Source organism: Blennius ocellaris, assembly GCF_963422515.1.
Source record: "Blennius ocellaris genome assembly, chromosome: 10".
Lineage (NCBI taxonomy): Eukaryota > Metazoa > Chordata > Actinopteri > Blenniiformes > Blenniidae > Blennius > Blennius ocellaris.
In genome coordinates this window covers 11246912-11269141 of record NC_137659.1, presented here as the reverse complement: position 1 = coordinate 11269141, position 22230 = coordinate 11246912, and the positions used below count along the sequence as shown (strand labels likewise).

The 22230-nt window shown below is 40.9% G+C and overlaps 1 protein-coding gene across 1 annotated transcript in view; it reads left to right on the top strand.

Annotated features, from left to right (window-relative positions):
• Positions 1 to 411: 411 nt before the first annotated feature.
• adcy8 (adenylate cyclase 8 (brain)) overlaps positions 412 to 22230 on the top strand; it is a gene marked incomplete at both ends in the record, with an annotated part of 89105 nt that continues 67286 nt past the window's right edge. Inside the window, one exon of the mRNA XM_080503800.1 lies at positions 412 to 1311. Within this exon, the coding sequence (XP_080359926.1) occupies positions 412 to 1311 (900 nt within the window). The remainder of the gene's footprint in view (positions 1312 to 22230) is intronic.

Below are 22230 nucleotides of genomic sequence, written 5' to 3'. Positions count from 1 at the left end.
CTGATCCCGGCTCTCTGTGACGCCGCGGCAGCCTGATGGTGCGGACGGCCGGCGCACAGTGGCCCGAGCTGCCGCCCGGTGATTTTCAGCCTAAAGGCTTGTACTGATGATGGTGATGATGCTGATGGCACGCAGATAATCCTAGAGATGTTTTCCACTCGGGTGAAATTTGTGTGTTGCTTCTTCAGTGGAATCATTCGCGTGACAATGACCTCCACCCGCGCTCTACTCCGCGCAGCGCTTGTCGCAACCCAGAGAAGCACGCGCCCCCGGTTCAATGCGCACGACAGGACGCCGTCTCCCCAAATTCGCTGAGCTCACCCGCAACCGGGGAAGGGAGAGATAGCCTCCTCTAGACGGACGCATCCACACCGGAGAAGAAAACAAGCACAGCAGCAGCAACAAGCCGTGATGGAACTGTCCGAGGTCCGGTGCTCCAGCGCGAGCGAGGAGCTGTACACTATCAACAAGACCCCGAGTAGCAGCAACAACAGCAACAGCAGCGGCAGCGGCAGCGCGCGCCCCAAACGCCTGCTGTGGCAGACCGCGGTGCGGCACATCACCGAACAGCGGTTCATCCACGAGCAGGGCGGAGTGAAGGGCATCGGTCCGGACGAGCCTTACGACCCGAGCCAGGGCGCGCGGAAGCAGTCTGCTGGGCGGACCTCGGTGGGAGACCGGCACAACAACGGCGGGACCAAAGTGTTCCCGGAGCGCGCCAGCAGCGACCTCGGCTTCCTGCAGATCGACTGCGCGCCGAGCAACTCCGACTTCTTCCTCAACTGGGGATACACGTACCGGGGCGTCATCTTCCCCACGCTGCGGAACGCCTTCAAGTCCCGAGACCTCGAGCGACTGTACCAGCGGTATTTTCTGGGCCAGAGGCGCAAGTCGGTGGTGGTGATGAACATCCTGGACGTGGTGACTAAGCTCACCCTGTTGGTGCTGCACCTCACCCTGGCCTCCTCCCCGATGGACCCCATCAAAGGGACGCTCCTGGGCTTCTTCACGGGCATCGAAGTTGTCATTTGTGCCTTAGTGGTGGTGCGTAAGGACACTACGTCGCACAGCTACCTGCAGTACAGCGGCGTGGTCACCTGGGTGGCCATGGCCACGCAGATCCTGGCAGCCGGACTTGGCTACGGGCTGCTGGGTGACGGGGTGGGATACGTCCTCTTCACGCTGTTCGCCACCTACAGCATGTTGCCGCTGCCGCTCACTTGGGCCATCTTGGCCGGCCTGTTCACCTCGGGGCTCCACATCTTGGTCCAGCTGCTCATCTCCCAGAATGCACAGCTCTCCACCAACCAGGTAAATTATTCCATGATTCTATCTGCTCTTTTTACAGCTGGTTTTTAAATGCTGTGTCTTTAATCTGTTATCAATGACTTTATGCATATTTTCCAAACAGATTTACCTTTTCATCTCACACCAACAAACACTTATTTTCTCCTTCTCTCTTTCTTCTCGAGCTCTTCAATTCCCTTCTCTATCCCTTCTTTATCTACATGGATTGTGCCACCTGTTCCTCTCATCCTCCATCCAGCTACTTTACTTGTTCTCCACGCTATTTATAATTTCCCTCTATTTCCAGCTTGACTGGCCGCTTCATCTTCTTCTTTTCCTTGTCGTTACTTTATAAACCTTTATCTTTTTTAGTGAAATGCAGATATTTTCTCATAGGATAGAGTTCTTGCTTCTGCTGATGTCAAGTTATTTTCACTTTCATCCACACCTCCATGTGTCTTTTTTTTTTATTGTGTGACTGAACCTGATAAAGAGGACCATATTTCTATGTGGCAAAGTCCTTGTAAACTCGACCGCACGCAGACGGGAGCATGTGTCGACACCTAATTTCGTTTGTCCGGAGCAGCAGTCGTCCCGGTATGACAGCAGCCCCGGCTGACTGCTGATTGCTGTGCTTTCAGCACCAGGAGCTGTCCAGCGAGCACAGGCCCGGGCATATGCGCACGCGAAGAGGCTCGCTCGCTCGCGCGCTCACACACACACACGCGCACACACACACACACACACACACACACACACACACACACACACACACACACACACACACACACACAGACGCACACGCACAAGCGCGCACGCGTAAGAGCGGTCCTGAACTGCACGGCGGTGCCAAACAAGCTTAGCACCTCCTACTGGTGAATGGTTTCGGCTTCTTTCTTTCTTTCTTTCTTTCTTTCTTTCTTTCTTTCTTTCTTTCTTTCTTTCTTTCTTTCTTTCTTTCTTTCTTTCTTTCTTTCTTTCTTTCTTTCTTTCTTTCTTTCTTTCTTTCTTTCTTCCCATACCTGTATACGAAGTAGGATCACACAGGTGGACTCTCACCTATGAAAGTTAATTTTTTTTTTTAAACTGAAGCAGCATAGAAGTTTTCTTGATGAATGGTGACAATGCACATGTGGTGACCCCCCCAAACAAACAAACAAACAAACAAACAAACAAACAAACCCCAAAACAAAACAACAACAAAAAACCCAATAAAAAAAAAAAATTATAATTACCAAAGAACTACAGTAATGCATTCCTAAGTACTAATTGTTGAAGAGTGTGTAATGGAGCAGTTTCCCTGCAATGCACTGGTAGCCTCTTGTTGAACTTTGTCTCTTGGAGGGAAATTCAACAATAAACAGTGTTTTTTTTGTTTCATTTAATGTCCCTTGTGTTATCTCTTCAGGCTTCAGTCTTTAGTGTTTGTTTGTATGAATTTTGCACAGTGCCGTCTGCCGGCACACTAATTCCTGATTCATGCAGACAGATTGTGTTTTATGAACTCATTAAACTAATGTGAAGCACTCAGATGATGTTCAGGGTATCAGTAATCCCACACTACATTGTGTTGAAATGACATTACTGCGAGTTATAAGTTAACAAAAGTGCTTTGTGATTGAACAGATTCTGGAGTGCGCTGCTTGAGTGTCACTCTCTTCTTGTTTGGTGTAAAGATTAAAAGTGTTTTGGTGAAACCACTGCTGTACACTCCACATCAAGGCTTTTGTCGAAACATCGTTTGATTGCATTAAAAGTCATGCAGCTATTCCGAAAGAAAGAAAAAACTGATCGCTGGTCTGATTACAGTGGTGTAGATTCAGAATTTTTTATTCACTTTCTGAATAGATCCAAGAATTGTCAGTTAATACATCTGTGTGGTTTAAAACACTTCCTTGATTTGTTTAGTGAGGAGCAGCTCAAGGACAAACTGCAAAGAAGCAGAAAAGTGTGCTTGTAGAAGATTGCTGCCAATGAATGATGGCGTGCAGTGATTTGTGATTGGCAGTTTGGAAAAGCAAATGTTTCCAAACAGCCACATTTTTATTTCACATTATTATGTGTTTCCATTGTAAAGAATTGTAAAGACATTAAACTAAGACTGTAATGACAATCTAAACACAAATTTATGTCCAGTCATATTCAACCTGTTCTAACCACCTCAGTCTTCTCCTTCGTCTTGTCTAATAGTTAGGTTGTTGGTTGAGAGAATTATGGATATGTTGCATTTTTCAGATTTATCAGGAAGGAAAGGAAAATATTTTAGCAATTCATTTTTATACTTGTAATTATGGTATCTTGGAAATGTCTTTACATTTACGGTAATCTTTAAGACAGCGGATCAATGATCCACTGTGGCAATTTATGAATGGAGCAGCCAAAAGACCAAACATTTTCTCAGTTGATTCACTAGTTTTGTAGCCTTTAATTTGTCAAAATTATATACAAATTGTTAACCATTGTCTCGGAAAATTTGAGAATCATCATGAAATGTCTTGATTGTGTCTCAAAAATGCATTTTCCCCCCCAAAATATGATTGAAAAATCTTGAATTACTTCACATTTATGATTCAGAAAAATCCTGGTGGATTTGTTTGTGGCTAATTGATTACTTGATCAGATATTAATTTACATCATTTAGTTACAGGCTCATATCAAGATTGTTTTTCACTAAGTGCCAGGACTTCCCGGTGGTGTAGTGGATAAAGCTCATGATACATGTTCCCTCATTGTATGTAGGATTTCTCCAGCTGCTTTGGTTTCTTTGGACAGTCAAAAACCACACAGTTGAGCTTATATAGATGTGTGATTGTTCACTCTGAGACCCATTTCTGACCTGTACAGGGTGTAGTTAGCTGCAACCCTGAATTTGATAAAATGGTAATGAAGATGAATGGATGGATGGATGGATGGATGGATGGATGGATGGATGGAGTTGTGAATATCATGGCGAATAAACAGAGAAATGATGTCATCTCATTCAAGACACTTTTGTATGAATGTTTTGAGTCATGGCTTATTTCAAGCACATTTGTCACCGCAGCTCAGAGTCATGTCTGTTCAGTCATGCAACTGTGACATGTTCAGTAGTATCCAAACATACCGTGGAAAACCTTACACAGTGCAGCCTAAATGTTTCCAAATTACACTGAGCATGCTCGGAATGTTGACTCATTCTGCCTTGTCCGTGAACGGGATGGACAGCGCTTCATCGGCCCCCCCCCCACGTCAGGCAGAGTCCCATCATGCTTCACTCTGAAGTCTCAGTTGACACCACTGACCCTCGGTGTGGCCTCATAGATGACTGTAGATGTGATGCAGCTGACTGTACGCTGCACTGTGTGGGTCTTGTTGTGTCGCTCTGGGGGAATTTCCCAGCTTCTCCTCGCACCGTTCAGCTGTGTCGTGATGCTCATAGCCACTGAACCGGCGAACATTTCTGAGGAAAGGTTGAAGGTCGACAGCTTTAAAGAGAGTGCTGTTAGCCGGATTTAGAGGCTGCCACTTTGCTTTTTACAGCAAGAATACAGTCTTTTAAGACTAATCAATAATGCCTCTGATATTTAATGGATGCAGTCGTACTCGAGTCCCTAAAAATCTTTTCCAGTCACTGGTCTCAATTACTGTTTGGAGTAAATTGTAATCCCAATACTCTGATCACATAACAGTTTTCTTTATAATTGATATTCATTCAATTGTTGATATGATACATTTGTTTTACTTTATAGGAACATTTAACATGTATTTCAAAAGAATACCCAGATTAAACTCATCAAACGTTCAAGAAAAAAAGACAAAAAGTGCACAAAACTAAATATGTTGTCCCAAAATATTTCCAGAAATGTTGTGTCTGTGCTCACTTGATGCTTCGTGAGTCAGAATAAAGACAGTAGTTTACAGCTGGGCTCAATTTGGAAGCATGGGTTCACCACAACGTCCATCAATGAGTTTTATTCTGGGACTCAGCATTACACGGGTCAAAATTAACATTATGAACCCAGACTGAACAGGAATAAAGAGTGTTTGAATGTGTAACTGAAGAAAATCATTTTGTAATATGAAATTGGGATAACTTGCTGATTCTGGCTATATAAATTATTGGAATTTTAGTTATTGAGAAAGAAATACAGCTCAGGACATCAGGAAAAAAGGCGACTTCTGCAAGTGTTCTGCATTCTCATATATTAAACAAATCGGTGCTGTTTTCTGAATCAACAAACTATCTTGCTCTATTTTTGACATTGATGGCTTTGAGTTGGTTCCCCTGGACTTTGTAGAACTTCAGCTCATACTCTGATCTGCTGGATAGTGTGGCATTTCCCAGGGATCAAATGAACCAGTTCATGAATGCAAACTAATTCATCTGAAAGGTATTGCGGCTGATTTCATGGTGACATACAAGAGAACAACACAGACATACAAGATTGTGATTACATTCTGAGTGATTAGATGTAATATGTTTGCATGTAGTTATGCCATTTTTTTTTCTTTTCTTTGTTTGTCTGAAATGATAATTCAAAGCCTAAGGACAAATCTGCCACCAAGACATTTAAATAACATTTACAGGGAAAACTGATGTAGAACTGGTCTTTTGAACAGATTTTTAGATTTTACATATAGAAGATCTGATTTGACAATATCTGATTTGACAGCCAGTTTGGCTTCAGTATCCTGTAAAATGGACCACTTGGTCTATTTTTGTGGTTAACATTTTTATCAACATAGTTTTGGTTTTCTCTCATTGTCAGATCTCTTCCTTTATGCGACAGTAATTAAATTGCTATTTTGCACAAGTTGATGACATGTACGAGTGTTCGTTTCTGAAGAGGACTGCAGATTCTATTAATTGTCTTCCACTCATGCTGCGAGAAGTCTTAGCTCGTGTCATTATTATTAAGTATTAGCTCGCTGGAAACCCGGCGGGTGGCAGGGATTATTTTAGCATTGCGTGTCAGTATTAGTCGACCTGGAAACACTCCGAGATCAGCGCCTTGCATGTTCTGTCTTAATTCGGCTACGATGACATGCGAGTGTGGCTGGATGGAGGCCGCAGCAGAGGCCGGATTAGGACAGCTCATACTGCACTCCTGGGGTTTATGAAGACTTGGCACACTGTGAATTTAAAAATCCTGAATTCAAGCAGTGCTCATCTGTTCTTATTAATTGGGTTGATTTAAGGGCGAAGAGAATAGAGAGAATGGAGATGTCGGGGCAACACATCAGTTTCTCGGTCAAAGAGTAAAAATAAAATAGGTGTTGACTCATTGTGTGTCCAGTTACAAGTTTGTTTTTCTATCCTTAGATGGTCATATGTAACACTTAACACAATAAGAACAATGGTGTTCGGGAGAGTGTCACGACTCCCTGTCCACATTTTCCTGGGACTTGGTAGATTTGTAGTTGACAGTCACAGAAGCAACAATCTGTCTTTGCCAACTGTTTATACAAATCTCGTGTACTCGTCATTGTTCATGTGTATAGCACACTGTTCTCTGCATGTATGTGTGTGGTTTTCATTACAAAAAGTGACCAACAGCACCAACTTGTGGCCTGGCATGCTCACAACATCACTTTCAAAACGTTGCTGTATAAACGCTAACTTTGCGTTTTCACTTAAAAATCAATGTCGTGTCAACGAGACCTAAACCACATGAAAAGCTAAACAACTGGAAAAAAAACGGAATCTTATAGCCAGGAAGACACGGTCCCTTAATGAGATCACAATTTCAAGTACTTGCTTTAAGATTGAACCTTGTGGCGGTTCGACCCAAGCGTTTTGCCTCTTTTCTCACGGTCGGCTTATTCTGTATATTCTCATTTAACCATCAGCTTCAGACTCACACACGAAGATAAGCTTTGGGTTACCGTCTGAGTCTTATACTTTTAATGCACAGTCTATTTTTTTCCTTTTGTAAATGTAAATTCATCTTTTATCTTTTGTTTTGAATGCTGTTTGGGTCTGTCTGTAAAAAGTACTGTAGAAATCTTCTTCTTGTCTCTCCTCACAGGTTCTAGTGCTGTTGCTGTCCCTGTTTGGCCTCTGTGCTTTATCATTTCAGAACCATTTCCAGACTTACTCTCCCTCCATATTTCTTGTCTCCTGTCACCCCTGAGTCTGAATCTTCCTGTCAGACTCAGAATAGCCTCCATCGATCCACCTTCGTCTCTTTACAGCCTCTCTGGGCCCCTGTTGGCCCCACATCCTTTGTGTCCTGCCTGTCGAAGGCTGCCATATTGACCTATGCCTTTCCTTCCAAACACGTCTGATTCTGGTTTTCCAGTCGTTGCTGTATTGATGACTGCCTTTGTGCGGAAGTCATTTAGCCTTAACTTGCTGTTAAATGAACAGAAGCATCAGTAAATAACAGATTAGCTGGTTCTGGGCAGAGTGTGTCAGTCTACGTGATGACGTGTGTGTTTTTGTGTTGGGGAAGTGTTTGCATGTAGCTCAAAGCATGATAAAACTGTCAATAGCCCTGTTTTTCTCTCTGTTGACTCACATGTGCACTATCTCTCTTCACACAGGCATGCACACACACTCTCTCACATATACACACACACACACACACGCGTGATTTTGCACAGAATAGATTGAACCCCCATAATGTGTGTGCCCCCAAATTGTGAGTGCCTGCACACACAGCAGGGAAGTGGGGGGCTTCATTCCAGCCGATTATCTGCTCTTCAAGCTCGCTGCAGCTTCCTCTTTCAAGGTCAAACTCGGCTTACCTTGAGCGTCTGCTGCACCGAGGAGATAGAGGAGAAAAAAAGCCAAGTGTGGGTTTCGCACGGCGACAACATGCCTACATTTTCAATCTCTTGCTTTATAGCGTGCCTGGAGAGAAAAACGAAATGTGCATTTTAACATCCACCAGGCTTTGTTGTTTGCCGACACTTGCAGCCGATTGCAATCATAATTTTTGAAGGCGTTGGTCTATTTCTCCTTTTATTAACACAAACAAACTGGAATCAGATCACGTTTTATGACAGAATCTTACTTTTTGATTCCTGGTCATGATCTGATGTACTAATTCAAATGTATTCTTTTGTGTAATTTCAAGTAAAAATAAAAAATAAAAAAAAAAACCTAAAAAAAAACCAACACCCATACACTGCGCTGTATTTTCAATCGTATGCATGCATATGCATGTGTGTTTGAATGCTTGATGATTGAGGCGGTTATTCATCAGGTGCCAGCAGAGGCTCGTGGGAACGCTTTCACAGCAGAAGCTGCATCAGCTTTGCCCTCTTTCCAGTTTGTCTGATCATTATTATGACAGAAAATATGTCATAATTGATCACTTGTTCAAACACTTAAAATAACCCGCAGTTCCTCTTGTGGCCATGTAAATCGCACGTGACAAAAGAAGTAGCTGTCTTTTACAAGCTCCTGCGTGTGGGTTTATTTCTCTTTGTTGTGATAATGGGTTAGTGCCAAAAGCAGCAGTAATAAATTGAATTTCAGTAATAAACCGAATGAATAAAGTACTACACACAGCTTTGATACAGGGGATATAATGGAGTAAAATTGTCATTTAAAAATTGGCTTAAAAGTTTATTTATCATGTTTTTGTTTGTTTTTTCAGTTGATCAATAAAAACTAAAAAGCAAAAGCACTGACAGCTGAAAGCTTCAATGCCAACTTTTAGGATGGTAATGGAATATTAATTCAGTGTGTCCTCACAGAAATTATTGACTTGTTTGTTTTTCCCGTGTTGCTTTAATTCCACGTGGTTGAGCTGTTCTCAGCACTCACAGGCTGCTGGACAAAATATCTGCCTCCTCAAACCTCACATCCTTCGACAGAGATGGGCAGCCAGATCGGTCTTGACACAGTTTCTGTCGTCTGAAGATGTAGTGACCTTTAAAATGTGGCTGTCGTGTGGACAGCGTTTTGCCTCGCTGCATCTCCCCTCTGTGAGTGACTGAATCAGCTCGATGAGAAATCCCGTCTTAAAGGAGGAGGGAGACGGGACAAGGAGGCACAGAAGAACAAATCAGTTACTCCATCTTTTATGCCCCCCAGACTACCCCTCTCTCAGCTCCTTCTCTTCTTCCTCCTCCTCCACCTTGCCAGCCTCATGCGGTCGGACTCGGACAGTCTTGCAGTTACCAGACACTGCACTCAGCCACTCTTAATATTTAATGAAGGATCAAGGCCATCAGCTGCAGCTTTTTGAGCTTTTAATAGCAGAGTTTTTCAGCAACATTTCAGTGCAGTGACCTCCCAGGCATTTCCAAAAGTGACTTCAGACACAAAAAAGCTTTTATCGTCTCTCACGCTCACTCCGCTGTCATAAGTGAATGTTAAAATGGAGATGGAAAATTGAAGAATTGACAGCAGTAATTACAGGTGAGCTCAACCTTCTTTAAAAGAAGATCTGAGCATGAAAATTCTCTGGGTACGCCCACAGTTCACAAATAAAACGGGCACTTGGAAGAGCGCGTAACTTTGCCAATGCCACATTTGTTTGTGCAGCATATTTTACCTCTCCCTGATCCCAAAATCTTATGAATTGGTCCTTGGTTGATGAGAAATCATCCCTAAAGATTCCATACAATTTGGGTCAGTAGTTTTTGTGAAAAATTGGTAAAATACATACATACATACTACATACAAACCAATAGCTAAATACACAGACAAAAATATAACCATTGCCCTAACTTTCCTTGGCGAAAGCAAACATGTATTCAAGTTTAATTGGTGAATGTACGTCACTTTGCTCTGTGATCGACTGACCAACTGTCCAGGGTGTCCATTTTAGGTGTTCGTTTAGATAACAACAGTGATCTGAGCCACTGAAAATGCAACTTTTAAAAAAATGCCACACAAGATTGACATTTTTTGAAAATAATCCGAACATAAAGGGGGAAAACACAACTTTTGCAGTATGCTGCTACTGCATATGCACAGCTGCAGTACATTTTTCTTTTATACATGCGCAAATAGATTGACAATAAGAACAATGGCGGCTCTCAGACTGTCATGACTCCCAGTCCATGTGGTCCTGACTCTACTTTTATAGTTGACATTCACCGTAATAACAATCCAACTTCTTTGTCTGCCCATACACCATTGTTAATGTTTAAAGTATATTGTTCTCTGGGAGCACGTGTGTGTGTGTGTGTGTGTGTGTGTGTGTGTGTGTGTGTGTGTGTGTGTGTGTGTGTGTGTGTGTGTGTGTGTGTGTGTGTGTGTGTGTGTGTGTGTGTGTGTGTGTGTGTGTGTGTGTGTGGGTGCGTGCGTGCGTGCGTGCGTGCGTGCGTGCGTGCGTGTGTGTGGTTTCATTACAGAACAACCAATAGCACCCACGAGTAACTTAATATGAAAGCGACATCAGTTTCAATGTTTCTGCCATTTTTGTTTAAACTGACAGGTCTTTTTTCTGAAACAAAGATACAAAAAAGATGAGTTTTCCCTTCAAAACATTGTGGCAGTGTTTTCACATAGCTGGTGTGTCAAAGCTAGCCAGTTGCGGACCAACAGTATGGGTCTTCAGTCTATCTGATTGAGATAATTTTGTCACCCGGGTTCCGTAGATGATAATGATATAAAACACAGTAATTTTTAGCTTCCTTCAGGTCTGTTGAACAAACAGAGAAAGTTCAGGTGCTCATTTGTAGGATCCCTCCCCTGTTGTTGACCTTTATCACAGTTTGTTATCTTGTTGATTCCTCCGGCTCCTTCTACAACAAAGCCAAAGGAAATAGTCTGTCTGGAGGAGTTACAGTCTGTGCTCTGAAATGGTCAAACCAAGACACCTGGTAGCGGCTCATTTACTCTCCTCTGTGCTCTCTGCTTCGGGCTCTCAGACCTTTTTGTAGACTTTAGATGTCAAAGGAGTGTCCTGGACAGATAGATCACACTTTGTGTAGTTATTCAGCACAGGGGTTCATCATCTGGGAATATGGAAGGACTTGATTTGTTTATCCTTTTATGAAGCATAATAAATCTGATCTAATATTTGAAATTTGTCAGTTTCAGGTGAGTCTTTTCAGCTCGCAGTGTTGATCGACCTCCAAAGTTGCCTGCAAGTCATTCCTCTTTTCTTGCCAATTGCTGACTCAGACTTCACCCTCCTTCTCCTCCTCCTCCTCCTCCCTCCATTATTGGCCAGGCAGACATTCATCTCAATGAAAGCCTCTCTTTGTGTCTCTCACTCTGAATTGCTGACAGAACCTAATTATTGCCTGTTGTATATCGGCACATAAATAATAGGAAAGCTAATTTCTGATGTGAACTCCCAGAGAAACTCATTAGGCTTTTTGGAGGTGCACGTGCAGCATTTCACAAGGAGGGAATCAACAAAATGTGCTTTGTCAGTGCTTTCATGATATATTTGCTCTGCAAATTTAGGGACCGTTCAATAATGATTTCTGTGTGATCAGTGTGTGTTAGATTTAAACAAACCAGTGTGAACTTCTGTGGTGTTTTTCTTCTTTAAGAAACTGGAATTAATTTCAGCTGGAGTCAGTAGAAACAAGCATTAAGGTTCAAAGTCAAAGGGACGGAAAATATAGTTATTGTTATTTGTTATAAAAAAGCAACTTAATGGTAATTTGTATTATAAAATTAAGTACATTAAAAACTACTATAATGTAAAAGTAGTAACAACAATAAAACAAATGTTGATTTTTCAATTTTCACCCATATTTTGTTGATAAATATCTGTTGCTTATAGTTAGGTACTTCATGAGAAATCATAATTATCTATATTAAACTGTAGGGGATTTTTTGTATTATTATTATTTTCTGGTAAAAGTTGATTTTTTTCTTCATTTAGTTAATCACAAACTGTCAAATAAAATGCAATTGTATTTCACATCTAGTAGCTGACAAGAAACCGGAGAAGAGTTTCAAATGAAACACAGTGCAAGCAAGAATTCAGGTTCTCCAAAGGTCTCATTGGACTCGGTGTAATATGATCCGACTTTTCGGATGATACAGATGTTGACATTGAGTGAGAGTTGTGGCACGAGTCAATCACAGGATTAACTCAGAGGGACAGAACAGGCATCCAGGCTCAGGCTTGTCAAAACTATTACATAACTGCTTGATCACACATTTTGAACTGACCGTAGTGATTTTGCACGATTATCTAAGTTGTTTCTTTTCATTGGGAGAAAAAAAATCACACAAATGTCAAATATCATGATTATTTACACATTTGAAATGAGCTCACATGATGTCCCCTGGATACAGTTTCTTTTTTGTTTTTCTTTGGTGTAATGGCTTAATAGAATATGTATATCATTGTTGTGGCACTTTGTAGAAATGTCAATCTGCAAAAATGATTGGGACTGGTGAATTTTGATCCTTCTTTGTGTCACAGCAAAAGCTTCTCCATCAGATTGGTTTTAAATACCAACTGGAAGCCAAACAAATTGCTCAGTCACTTTTTGACATGTCAATATTATCATTTTATTTTTTTTATAGTTGGCGACAAAAATGAAATCACCAAATAAACAAAATTCTCTTGCTTGTTTTTCCCGCAGCAGGATCAGATTTGCCGTCGGTTTTCGGTGACTTGAAATCATCACAAAACGATCAAAGTGTGTCCCCATTCAGTGAATATAATAGGAAAATAACAAAATGTTTCTTCTTAAGTTTTAACAGCAAACCAATGCATTTTTTTGTGTGCTTTCTAATGTGTTTTGTGAATGTTTTACATCTTTTTGCATGAAGCCAGCTTCGTCAGCTGTCATTGTGTGATTGATTCTAACTTTTTATTCCATTTGTGTTTTGTCTTTCTTTTATGTCTTTTGTGTTTTCACACCCTCTTCTTTATCTCTCTGTCTTCCAACTCTTAACAGAGTTCCCAAAAGCAATGATGAGAAGATCAATAGGCAGGGTATAGAACTTAGAGTGTATCAAGTGTATTTACTGAAGATGGATCAAATACAGAACCACCACAGTAATACATTTTTCATTCATGCAGTATGAGTCACTTTATGACTCATCTGAAGAGCTGAACTGTTGTTGGAGTTGTTGTACGTAATGCAAGTAAAAGAGAGAAAAATCAGGCAGGACAGAAAGCATTTTCAAATCTTCTGAAGGCATCAAGAATTACAGCAGATATGATGAAGATCTCAGAACACTCATGATCTTGTATTGAATAACTGATGTTATTTAGGCAGTGTTTATAATGAGTGGATTAGCCAGCGTTTCTTGCTTCTTTGCCTTGTTTCTCCGGAAATAAAGCTGAAGGTTGGGTCAAACTGTTGAAGGAAGGGAGAACATTGATTAGTTCACACATGGCGTTTTCTTTCCTGGCGGACACTGTGTGGAGCAGGTCGACACCTGGACCTCTACTGAGAGGTCTCTGGAGGTCAAACAAGAAGACTACTGAGCCCAAATGGGTGAACGGCTGGCTGAGGAAGATACGTGATAGATGAGGACAATAGAGACAAAGCTTCACAGCGTCAATACCGAGACCCGTCCATCTTCACTGTGGTCGGGGTTGGGATCAGGTGTCAGACACTATGTGCAGTCACATCGACTCGAATCAAAGAAGCCAGACAAAAGCGACCACTATTGGATGAAGCAGAACTTGTACTGCAGTATTATCACTAACAGTGGAGTGCACAGTGCACTGACCAGCCAACAACTTGAATCAATTGCACATATTAAGGAAGTCACTGGGAGCACACACTGAGACCCGCAGAGTGGATATATGTATCTTTGTCTTAATCGGGTCCTAAAATTATAGAATTTTTTCTTAACAAACAAAGAACTACATGTGTTGCCTTGCCTGATTAATTTTGGAAATGTCCCACTGTTTGGGTGTAAAAATAACAATCTGGCATCAAATGCAATCGAAAACTCATTTCCAGTCGTTGCCTTTCCCACTTCACACACATAAATGTGGAAGATAGATGTCGAGAAGGATTGTATGGCAATGTAGTTGTTAGGGTTTCCTGCCATGCTGTGAGGCAAATACACCTGATAGTGCTCAAAACTTCACCTGGATGGAAATTTCATGGTTTGCCTTTGCGTGCATTTGATTACTGGAGTTTGGCTTTCCTCGATAATCCCAAAACAGGTTTGTTTTAGCTCTATGCAACTCCAAAATTGCACAAACATGTACAGAAGAAGGACATACCCAGCAGCATGTGGAAATCAAGAACATGTTGACATGTTTAATGACACTTGGAAAGCTGGAAATACATAGCTAAAAAAATACGGTTTATTGTTTGTGTGTTTTCATGGTGACTTGTACGGTGCAGTGGGACTCTTTCATCTGGGTCCGTTGAGCTTTGGTCAGGATTTTTTGTTTCACTTCGTGACCATAGCAATGTTGTACCAAATTACAGGGATATAGAGCTTATAGGGTTCACTACTCTGATCTCACAATCTAATATCTCCAGCTGCAGTGAACAAAAAGCTGAACATCCTTAACTGTAATCCGATGCAGATACAAATATAAACCAAGTTTTGAACTGATGTATAAGTGACATTTGATGTTCTGCTTATTAATGTTCCCTGTTTCAAAAACCCAGGTTAAAAAAAAAAAAGCCCTGAAAGAAACCTGACTAGTTTTAATTATATATCCTGCTTTTGTTTGTATTGTTTGAATTTACTCAGTTTATATCAAGCAAATATTTATTCTGGCTGTCCTTTTCATGAGCCGGGGTTTTTTTTGCTTGTAAAAGTCATCAGTTAGTGAATACGTGCTGCGCTCCACTTCAACTTCAGTGTAATTGATTCCAAAGAAATATTGCTGTGATCTAAAGGATGCCGTGGAGCTTTGTAAACCATGCAGGCTAGAAAATTTATTGATAAAAGCAGGATATTTTCTCTTCTCTTGCTCACCGAGCCTCATTTTCCAAAACACAACACTTTCTACTGTTGAAGACATCTGTCATAGTTCCTCCTGCATGTTTACCCCCCCCCCCGCTGAATGGGAGTGGGTTTGATATACAACATTTGTCCTGTTTGAGACTGAGAACATATTGAGTGAGGTTTTAAGCTTAGAGTGAGGGTGATTTTCGGCTTATTCTTCACATTGAGCATGATTTCTGACGGGATTACCTCCCCTGCGGTAATCTATTCATAGCACTGGGCTCCAGCCAGCAGTGCTGGCCGCTCTCCACTGGGGTCAGTGTTTAACGAGATTACTGTTGGATTACTGTTATCTGTTTGAAAAGTGGAGAACCGCAGGTATTCAGAAAATGAAAAAAAAAGAAGAAAAAAAAGGACTTTCTTTCCTGTGGGCACATTACAAATGTTCAGTCAGTCATATCACCAAATATGAGGAATTCCTGGGGGAAATCCCTCATATGCACATGAAGAACATGCAAACTTTATATATCTTGCTCTGGACCCACAATATGTTCACTGTGAGGAGATTTTCCTCACCTCACGACAGTCAGCTAAAATAGCTTGGATGTACTTTTTTTAGTACATCCAAGTGTGATCCAACATGTGATCCAAGTTAATTGTGGTGACGATACACATCGTAAAAGTCCAAATATGCTGCCTTCATGCACATAGTTTAGTGCAGGCATGTCAAAAGTTCAATAGAGAGACTTGCATGTTGTTGGCTTTCGCTTTAAACTTTTCTCGAACTGTTCACAAAAGTCCTTTAAAGTTTCAGGTGAGGCAATGTCATAGATATGCTTGTATCCACATACAGATTCACACGTATTGCACAACACTGCCCCCCACAGGTGAACAGTGGTATTTCTCTGTATGTTGCGCGCATCCGTAATCCTCGAAAACTACCAAATTATGTATGAAATGAAGGCAGAAGCTGGACAAAAGGCTTCGTCTCTATGTATCAGTGTATTTAGTGAGTATATTTAGTATATATATGTATACTGTATATTATATTCTATACTGCTATGCAAGTTGTTATTACGATATGATTGTTATGACTAGTTAAGTAACCGTGGCCAAATATATGTCTATTTTAAAATTTTAGGAGAAGTCTGGGGTTTACTGTCTTGCTCAATGATAATCTCTGAATTAGAAGGTTGCAGGTTCAATTCCCCGTCCCGTCCACATGTTAAACTATCATTATATCAGCCGAGCCACAAATGAAAATACAGACATCGTAACACTATAAGTGCAACAGCAGTTACAGACTACATCGACATGCCAGATTCAAAATCAAAAGCCTCTAAGAAGATGTATGCTCTGCATTGCCTATACATCTCACCAGCTGTTGAGAGTTGCGGGGGTGGAGGGGTGCAATGGGGTTTATGCTCTGTCAGGCGGGCTAATCCTCCCACACTTTGAGATCGCTTGCAGTAGTTGCATCACAATAACACCAACACAATCCATTCTTCTCAGAGCTGGAAGGCCCTGCTGCGGTATCACTGTGGTTATGAGGTTGACTCACATGAGAGACGCTGTAGTACATTCCATGTTGTTTTGTGCCCTCAACAAAGTGCTCCAACTACCAGATTTATGAAGAAATATTCAGAAGGAATGGTCAACATTTTTGGACGGTTACAGTCTGTTGTCATTGGGAAATCCTTTGAAATTTCTTGAAAATGTAATAGACATTTTCTAATAGCTATCGGAATAAAACAGACATAAATTGAACTACAAAATGATTGACATTTATATTATTTAAGTGGTCTATGTCTTAATATGCCATGGAGCTTCTTCACAATGATTTTTTTTTTTAATTTGTCTGCTAGTGAGTTAAACATGTATGTATCTCATATTATGAAAGCAATCAAACTTCAACCCAAAGAGAACCTCTTGACACTTGTCAATGAAATCACCAAGCTCACCACGAAGTCGCCTTGAGGCCATGTGCAGGTTGACACTTTGGTATTACACAACGACTATCTGTCATGTCAAATAAGATTCTTGCAGCGATACAAACCATTAGCGTGGAGAAAGTGTCCGTGTCAGTGAAAACAGAGGCCTCATCACAACCACTTGTTTCGTGACTGCAGGAGTGAAAGTTGTTGTCTGCTGGACTGCATCTGTGTCAAATCCCAAAACATATTTACTCAGCACGATGGAGATTATTGTGCCCTTTAGCACATTGGACAAAATCAGTATGATTGCATTGCTGAATAGAAGCTGGAGTCACAAAAGGCCACAGTCAGTTTTCTAACTCACATTTTCTGTGCTTTCTCAATGAAGTCGTTTCTTATTGTCATTCGCGGAATGGCTTGTTAGCATTTTCTCGACATGGAAAAAAAACACTTAACCTCAAGCTCATGTGGAGAAGTTAGAAGGTATTTTAACACCTTTATTTATTTTTATTTCTCAGAGGCTTTCGTAGCGGCAGAGTTAAGTGAACAGTTATTATTTTATAATGAGACAGGAATACAAAGGTAACACAAAATAGACATATATTTGGTTTGCTAATGTTTGACTACAGAAGGGAAATGAACTGAAAAAAATACTTGTATCATTGTGTTTTTTCAGTGAATTTTAGTCCTCAATGGTCCCTGCTTTTGGTCTCTTACCATCCCCTGTAACAACGAACTTTGCAACATTCAATAAGATATTTAACTTATTACTGTAATAAACATTTTGCCAACAATATAATAAGTTATTACATGAATGAAGCAACATTAAAAAATCCTTTCAAAATGTAACGACTGTAGCCAATATTCTAATAAAACCCATTTTGCATGTTTTGTGCTGTTAACATGTAAAAAGGTGGAACGGATAGCAGTTGTGTTTTTTAATTGAAGACTTACACTCTCTCTCAATCATGACTGTGAAAATCTTTGACTATTTCATTACATTATTGAAAAGTTGTTGGGCTTTATTACAACCTCTGATGAATGTCTCTCCTCCATTCCTAAATATTTATCCTTTATCCTATTATGTTGTATTTCTGCTCTTCGTCACCCAGCAGGCAGACTAGGATTCAACAGAGGTTGAACAGAGTTGTTGCATATTCTGTCCATGTTGCTCACTCCAGCTCGCTGAGATGTGAAGCCGCTGTCGTCCGCAGGCCTCCGGGTTACCACTCCGCTGCTGTGTCAGGACAAACGGGCCCGTGCAGCACATGTTCTCATGGCTCATAACGGCTTGTTGTCTGGTGCGTGCGTGTATCGAGCTTCTCCTGGGAGGCTCGGTCTTCAGCGGCTACTGTATCACAGATTTTCCCTCCACTCCCCTGGGCTGTTTTGCTCAAGCTGCCGAGCCGCCCTCAGGGAACGTCGCCCTGACAGTTCAGGGAATTACCCTCAGCTTGTCTTCCAAGAGCAAATATAACTGCCCGCTCGGCAAAATGTGTCAAACATCAAGAGATCTTTGAATTTTCTCTTTTTCCCTCTTTTCCTTTCTTTTTTTAAACGAGTTTATTCACTAGTATGAGTACCTGATTCTATTAAAACACCAATAATCCATCAAACTATGGTCAGAAAATCAGTTTGACACTGTTTTGAAACGTTTATCAGGCAAGTGAGGATTGTTGATCATTTTTGTACCATTTTCTTTTTCACAAAACAATTTTATAGTATGTAAGATTGGGTAGTGTTTTGAGAAATGATCGAGCGATTACAAAATAGCAAACACGACAGATAGTTTTGCCTCTTTTAGTTGCTATAAATTGTAAATATTGTTATGAATGTTCAATTGTAAGAAGCAATCCATCAAGAAAAACATCATATCAATATTTAAATTCTGGTAGATTGGGTAATGTTGTTGTGCATTGCAGGACATCGCAGTATAATATTTATATTTATTTTTAAGTATTATAAGAAGTTTCTATCATATGAAGATTTGATACTTTTCTTTCATGTGTCAAAATATCTGCATGTTTGGACAGATAGTGGTGTGCATGATTAGTTTATGCATCCTTTGGTAATTGCGTTTATACATAACTTGTTACACAGTGCAATTAATTGATTGGTTGAGATGCACATTTTTTGGTTGACAAATGATTTTGGGTTGTGTTTAAATATGTGGCCACTACAGAGATGTAAATAAATGAAAATGCAGGGCGGCGGGAGTTCATATCATGAGAGGAATTCAGCAAAACAACTATGTCTGAGTCAGTTTGTTGACTCAACAGATCTATTTTGTTATACTGTTAATATATAACCAATATAAATTGGAAACTTGAAAGTAAAATGCAGAGCTAAAAATCCCTTAATTATTATTGTATCTTGAATATAATGGTATAAGAACAATCCTACTTTAGATATCCACAAAAGACATTCACAGAACATATTTTTAGATCTTACTGTATAATACAGTTTAGAGCAGATGGAGGATGGAAGTCTATGTGAGGGAACAGAACAAGACACAGTGTGCCCTGCGAACTCCACAAATCAGTCAAATGTATGCATGAGATTTCAGCTACTTGGCGCACACAGGCATCGACCTATGAGGGTTGTTTACAGCCACGCGGAGAGCTGACGGAGTGCACCACAATGGCTGCTCCCTGCTTCTTGCTCAGAGGGAAAAGCGAGATGTTACATCCATAAAGTGACATTAAGGAGACGGGCATGCAGCTGAGCTGCAGGCTGAGCTGTGGGGAAATGTCAGGATCACATGCTCAGGAGAAGCCTCACCAAAAGGCCAACCGCAGAGGCAACTGCAGCAGCATGGCTTCTCATGCTGGACGTAGAGAAGGTTTGTCAGAGGTCAGAGGTCCTTGAGGGAAGGATTTCCCTTTATTGTGCCACATATTTCTTTTCTAAACTAAACACAAGAACATTGTTTCCCTGCATAATTTTGAGCAATGTTCAAGACTGAGCTTGTGAGTCTGATTTCCATGAGAATCCACCAAAGACACTGACATTTCTTTCTACAAACTTTCAAACCATTGCTAGTGTCAGTCAGTCCTATAGGGATTGGCCTAGCAGAACTCTGACAAAAAAAAACAAACAACTATGCATCCATCCATCATCCTCACGGTTGAGTAGGAGCCAATCGCAACTGAGTACAGCTGAAGACCGTATATTCTACTGAAGAGGTAACTGTGAGGGAAACGTATTACCTACAGACATGTGAAGGGCTGGACTGTGGTAGTTAATACCTACCATGTCCTTTTGAATAGATCAATAGAAATTAATTGGTGTAGAGGACAGAGTAAATTCAAGCATATGGAACGCTGACACCGGGGATTTGGAGGCTGAATCACAGACGATATGCTGCCATATGAGTGCTTTTCATCTCTCTTCTGATATCTGTATTTACAGTAATGCTGAAATCTGTCTGTGAGTCTCTCAAAGCTGTGAGGTGGTGATGAGAAGATTGCGCCCAATACGGCCGGGTACAAAGCTGTACCAATAGGTTACGGGCCTATCAGCTGGTGAGCAAAAAGTACCCCTCCATTTACCAATATATAGCATATAGGGAGAAACAGTTTCTCCCTGCAACACCTGCAGAAAACCCATGCATGTACAGGGAGAACTCCACACAGAGAAGCCCTGAAATATAATCTTAACACTATAAAGTCGAAATGCTAACCACCACAACCTGGCAGTCACCGCTTCTCGGTTTTTAAAAAGATGCATTGCAGGGCTAGTCCAGGACCTGCACTGAAACACTGCGATAGATGAATACATAATTTATATATGAGAAGTATATTTTTCTTGTTTCTGTTTATTTTCTGCACATCTACCTTTTTTTCTCAAGTGTAGAAAAGGTTGGGGGGTTTTTTTGTGTGTTTTTTTCAGGCCCATGCCGCCTCCGTGCTTATTAAAATGCACATTCATACACTGTGCACTGAAAATACATCATCTGAATTTAGATTTAGCATAGAGATGATTTGAAGAGTGAATTGGAGCGCTCCGTCATCGGTTTGTGTCTGATAACACCTTTTGAACATATTGGTGAGCATGTCACTTTTAATCACTGCCTGTCACACAGATGCACACGCACATTCATATGCACAATTCTCCTGCAGACGCTCTGTTGTCAACTTAGCCGTGAGTTCAATTCACACATGAGGCAACAGCCGGGCTGTGATATTGGCAGAGCCAGGAAGAAGAAGAAGAAGAGCTGCTGTCACACTGACAAAGAGGGGTGTTCAAGATTTCACTCCCAAATCACACTGTTATCTCTCTTTACTGCATAATCTATACACTGTATTGACTGTTTGAACATTCACCTGCATGTACAGCGATTGAATACTTGTGAATTCACTGCCAAGGTCCTAATTTAGCAGTATTTAACATGCAGTGATGAGATTTGGTTGGGTGTTCGCTCTAGTAGTGTTTCACCGATTTTATACATACAAAATCTTTTTTGGTTTGTTTTCTTTTTTCGGTTGACTTGATTAATGTTGATTTCCTCTAAATAGCTGTATTTCAAAGTATTTAGCAGTGGGATACGTTTAACAAACTGTTCACACGTGTTCTGGGTATGAAAAGCAATTCTCTTTTGATTTTCCAGTCGCGGCTGATGGTGTCACAGCTGTGTGGGTTTTCTCGATTCATCTTCCCAAACATCAGCCGTGCTGCTGCATGCGTTGTCCCTTCCTTCACTCTCCCTGTCATGTCTTTAAAACTGTGACAGTTATTGTTCTTCGCTGAGCGACATCAGAAATTGTCATGGTAATGAGCTGCATATAGGTCACATGTTGTGGGATTCATATTTGGAGCGAAGAACTGAGCAGTCTCGAGAACGTGAGAGAGATAAAGTTCTTGATTTCAGGATATTTGAGAGAAAATGTCACTGAAAAGGTTCCCATAGTCGAGCAGTACCAGGCAAAGACCTAATGAAGCGTCTGAGTAGAGGATGAAAAGTGATCCACAGAGGTAACTCGAATTAAACGCTGCTAATATAAGAATAATCAGATTTGCTTTCATCATAAAATCCTCACAGTGTTGCTTCTGTGGCTTGGCTCAGTCAAACATTACCACACTCTTGCGTCACTGGATGTTGCACAATTTCTGTTTGTGTGTTTCTCACAGTATAAATGAGTTTATGTTAATAACGGCAGCTTACAGTGACTGCAGTCTGTCATTGGTGCACGTAATGTTTATTTGATCTTTTTTATAGATATTTCT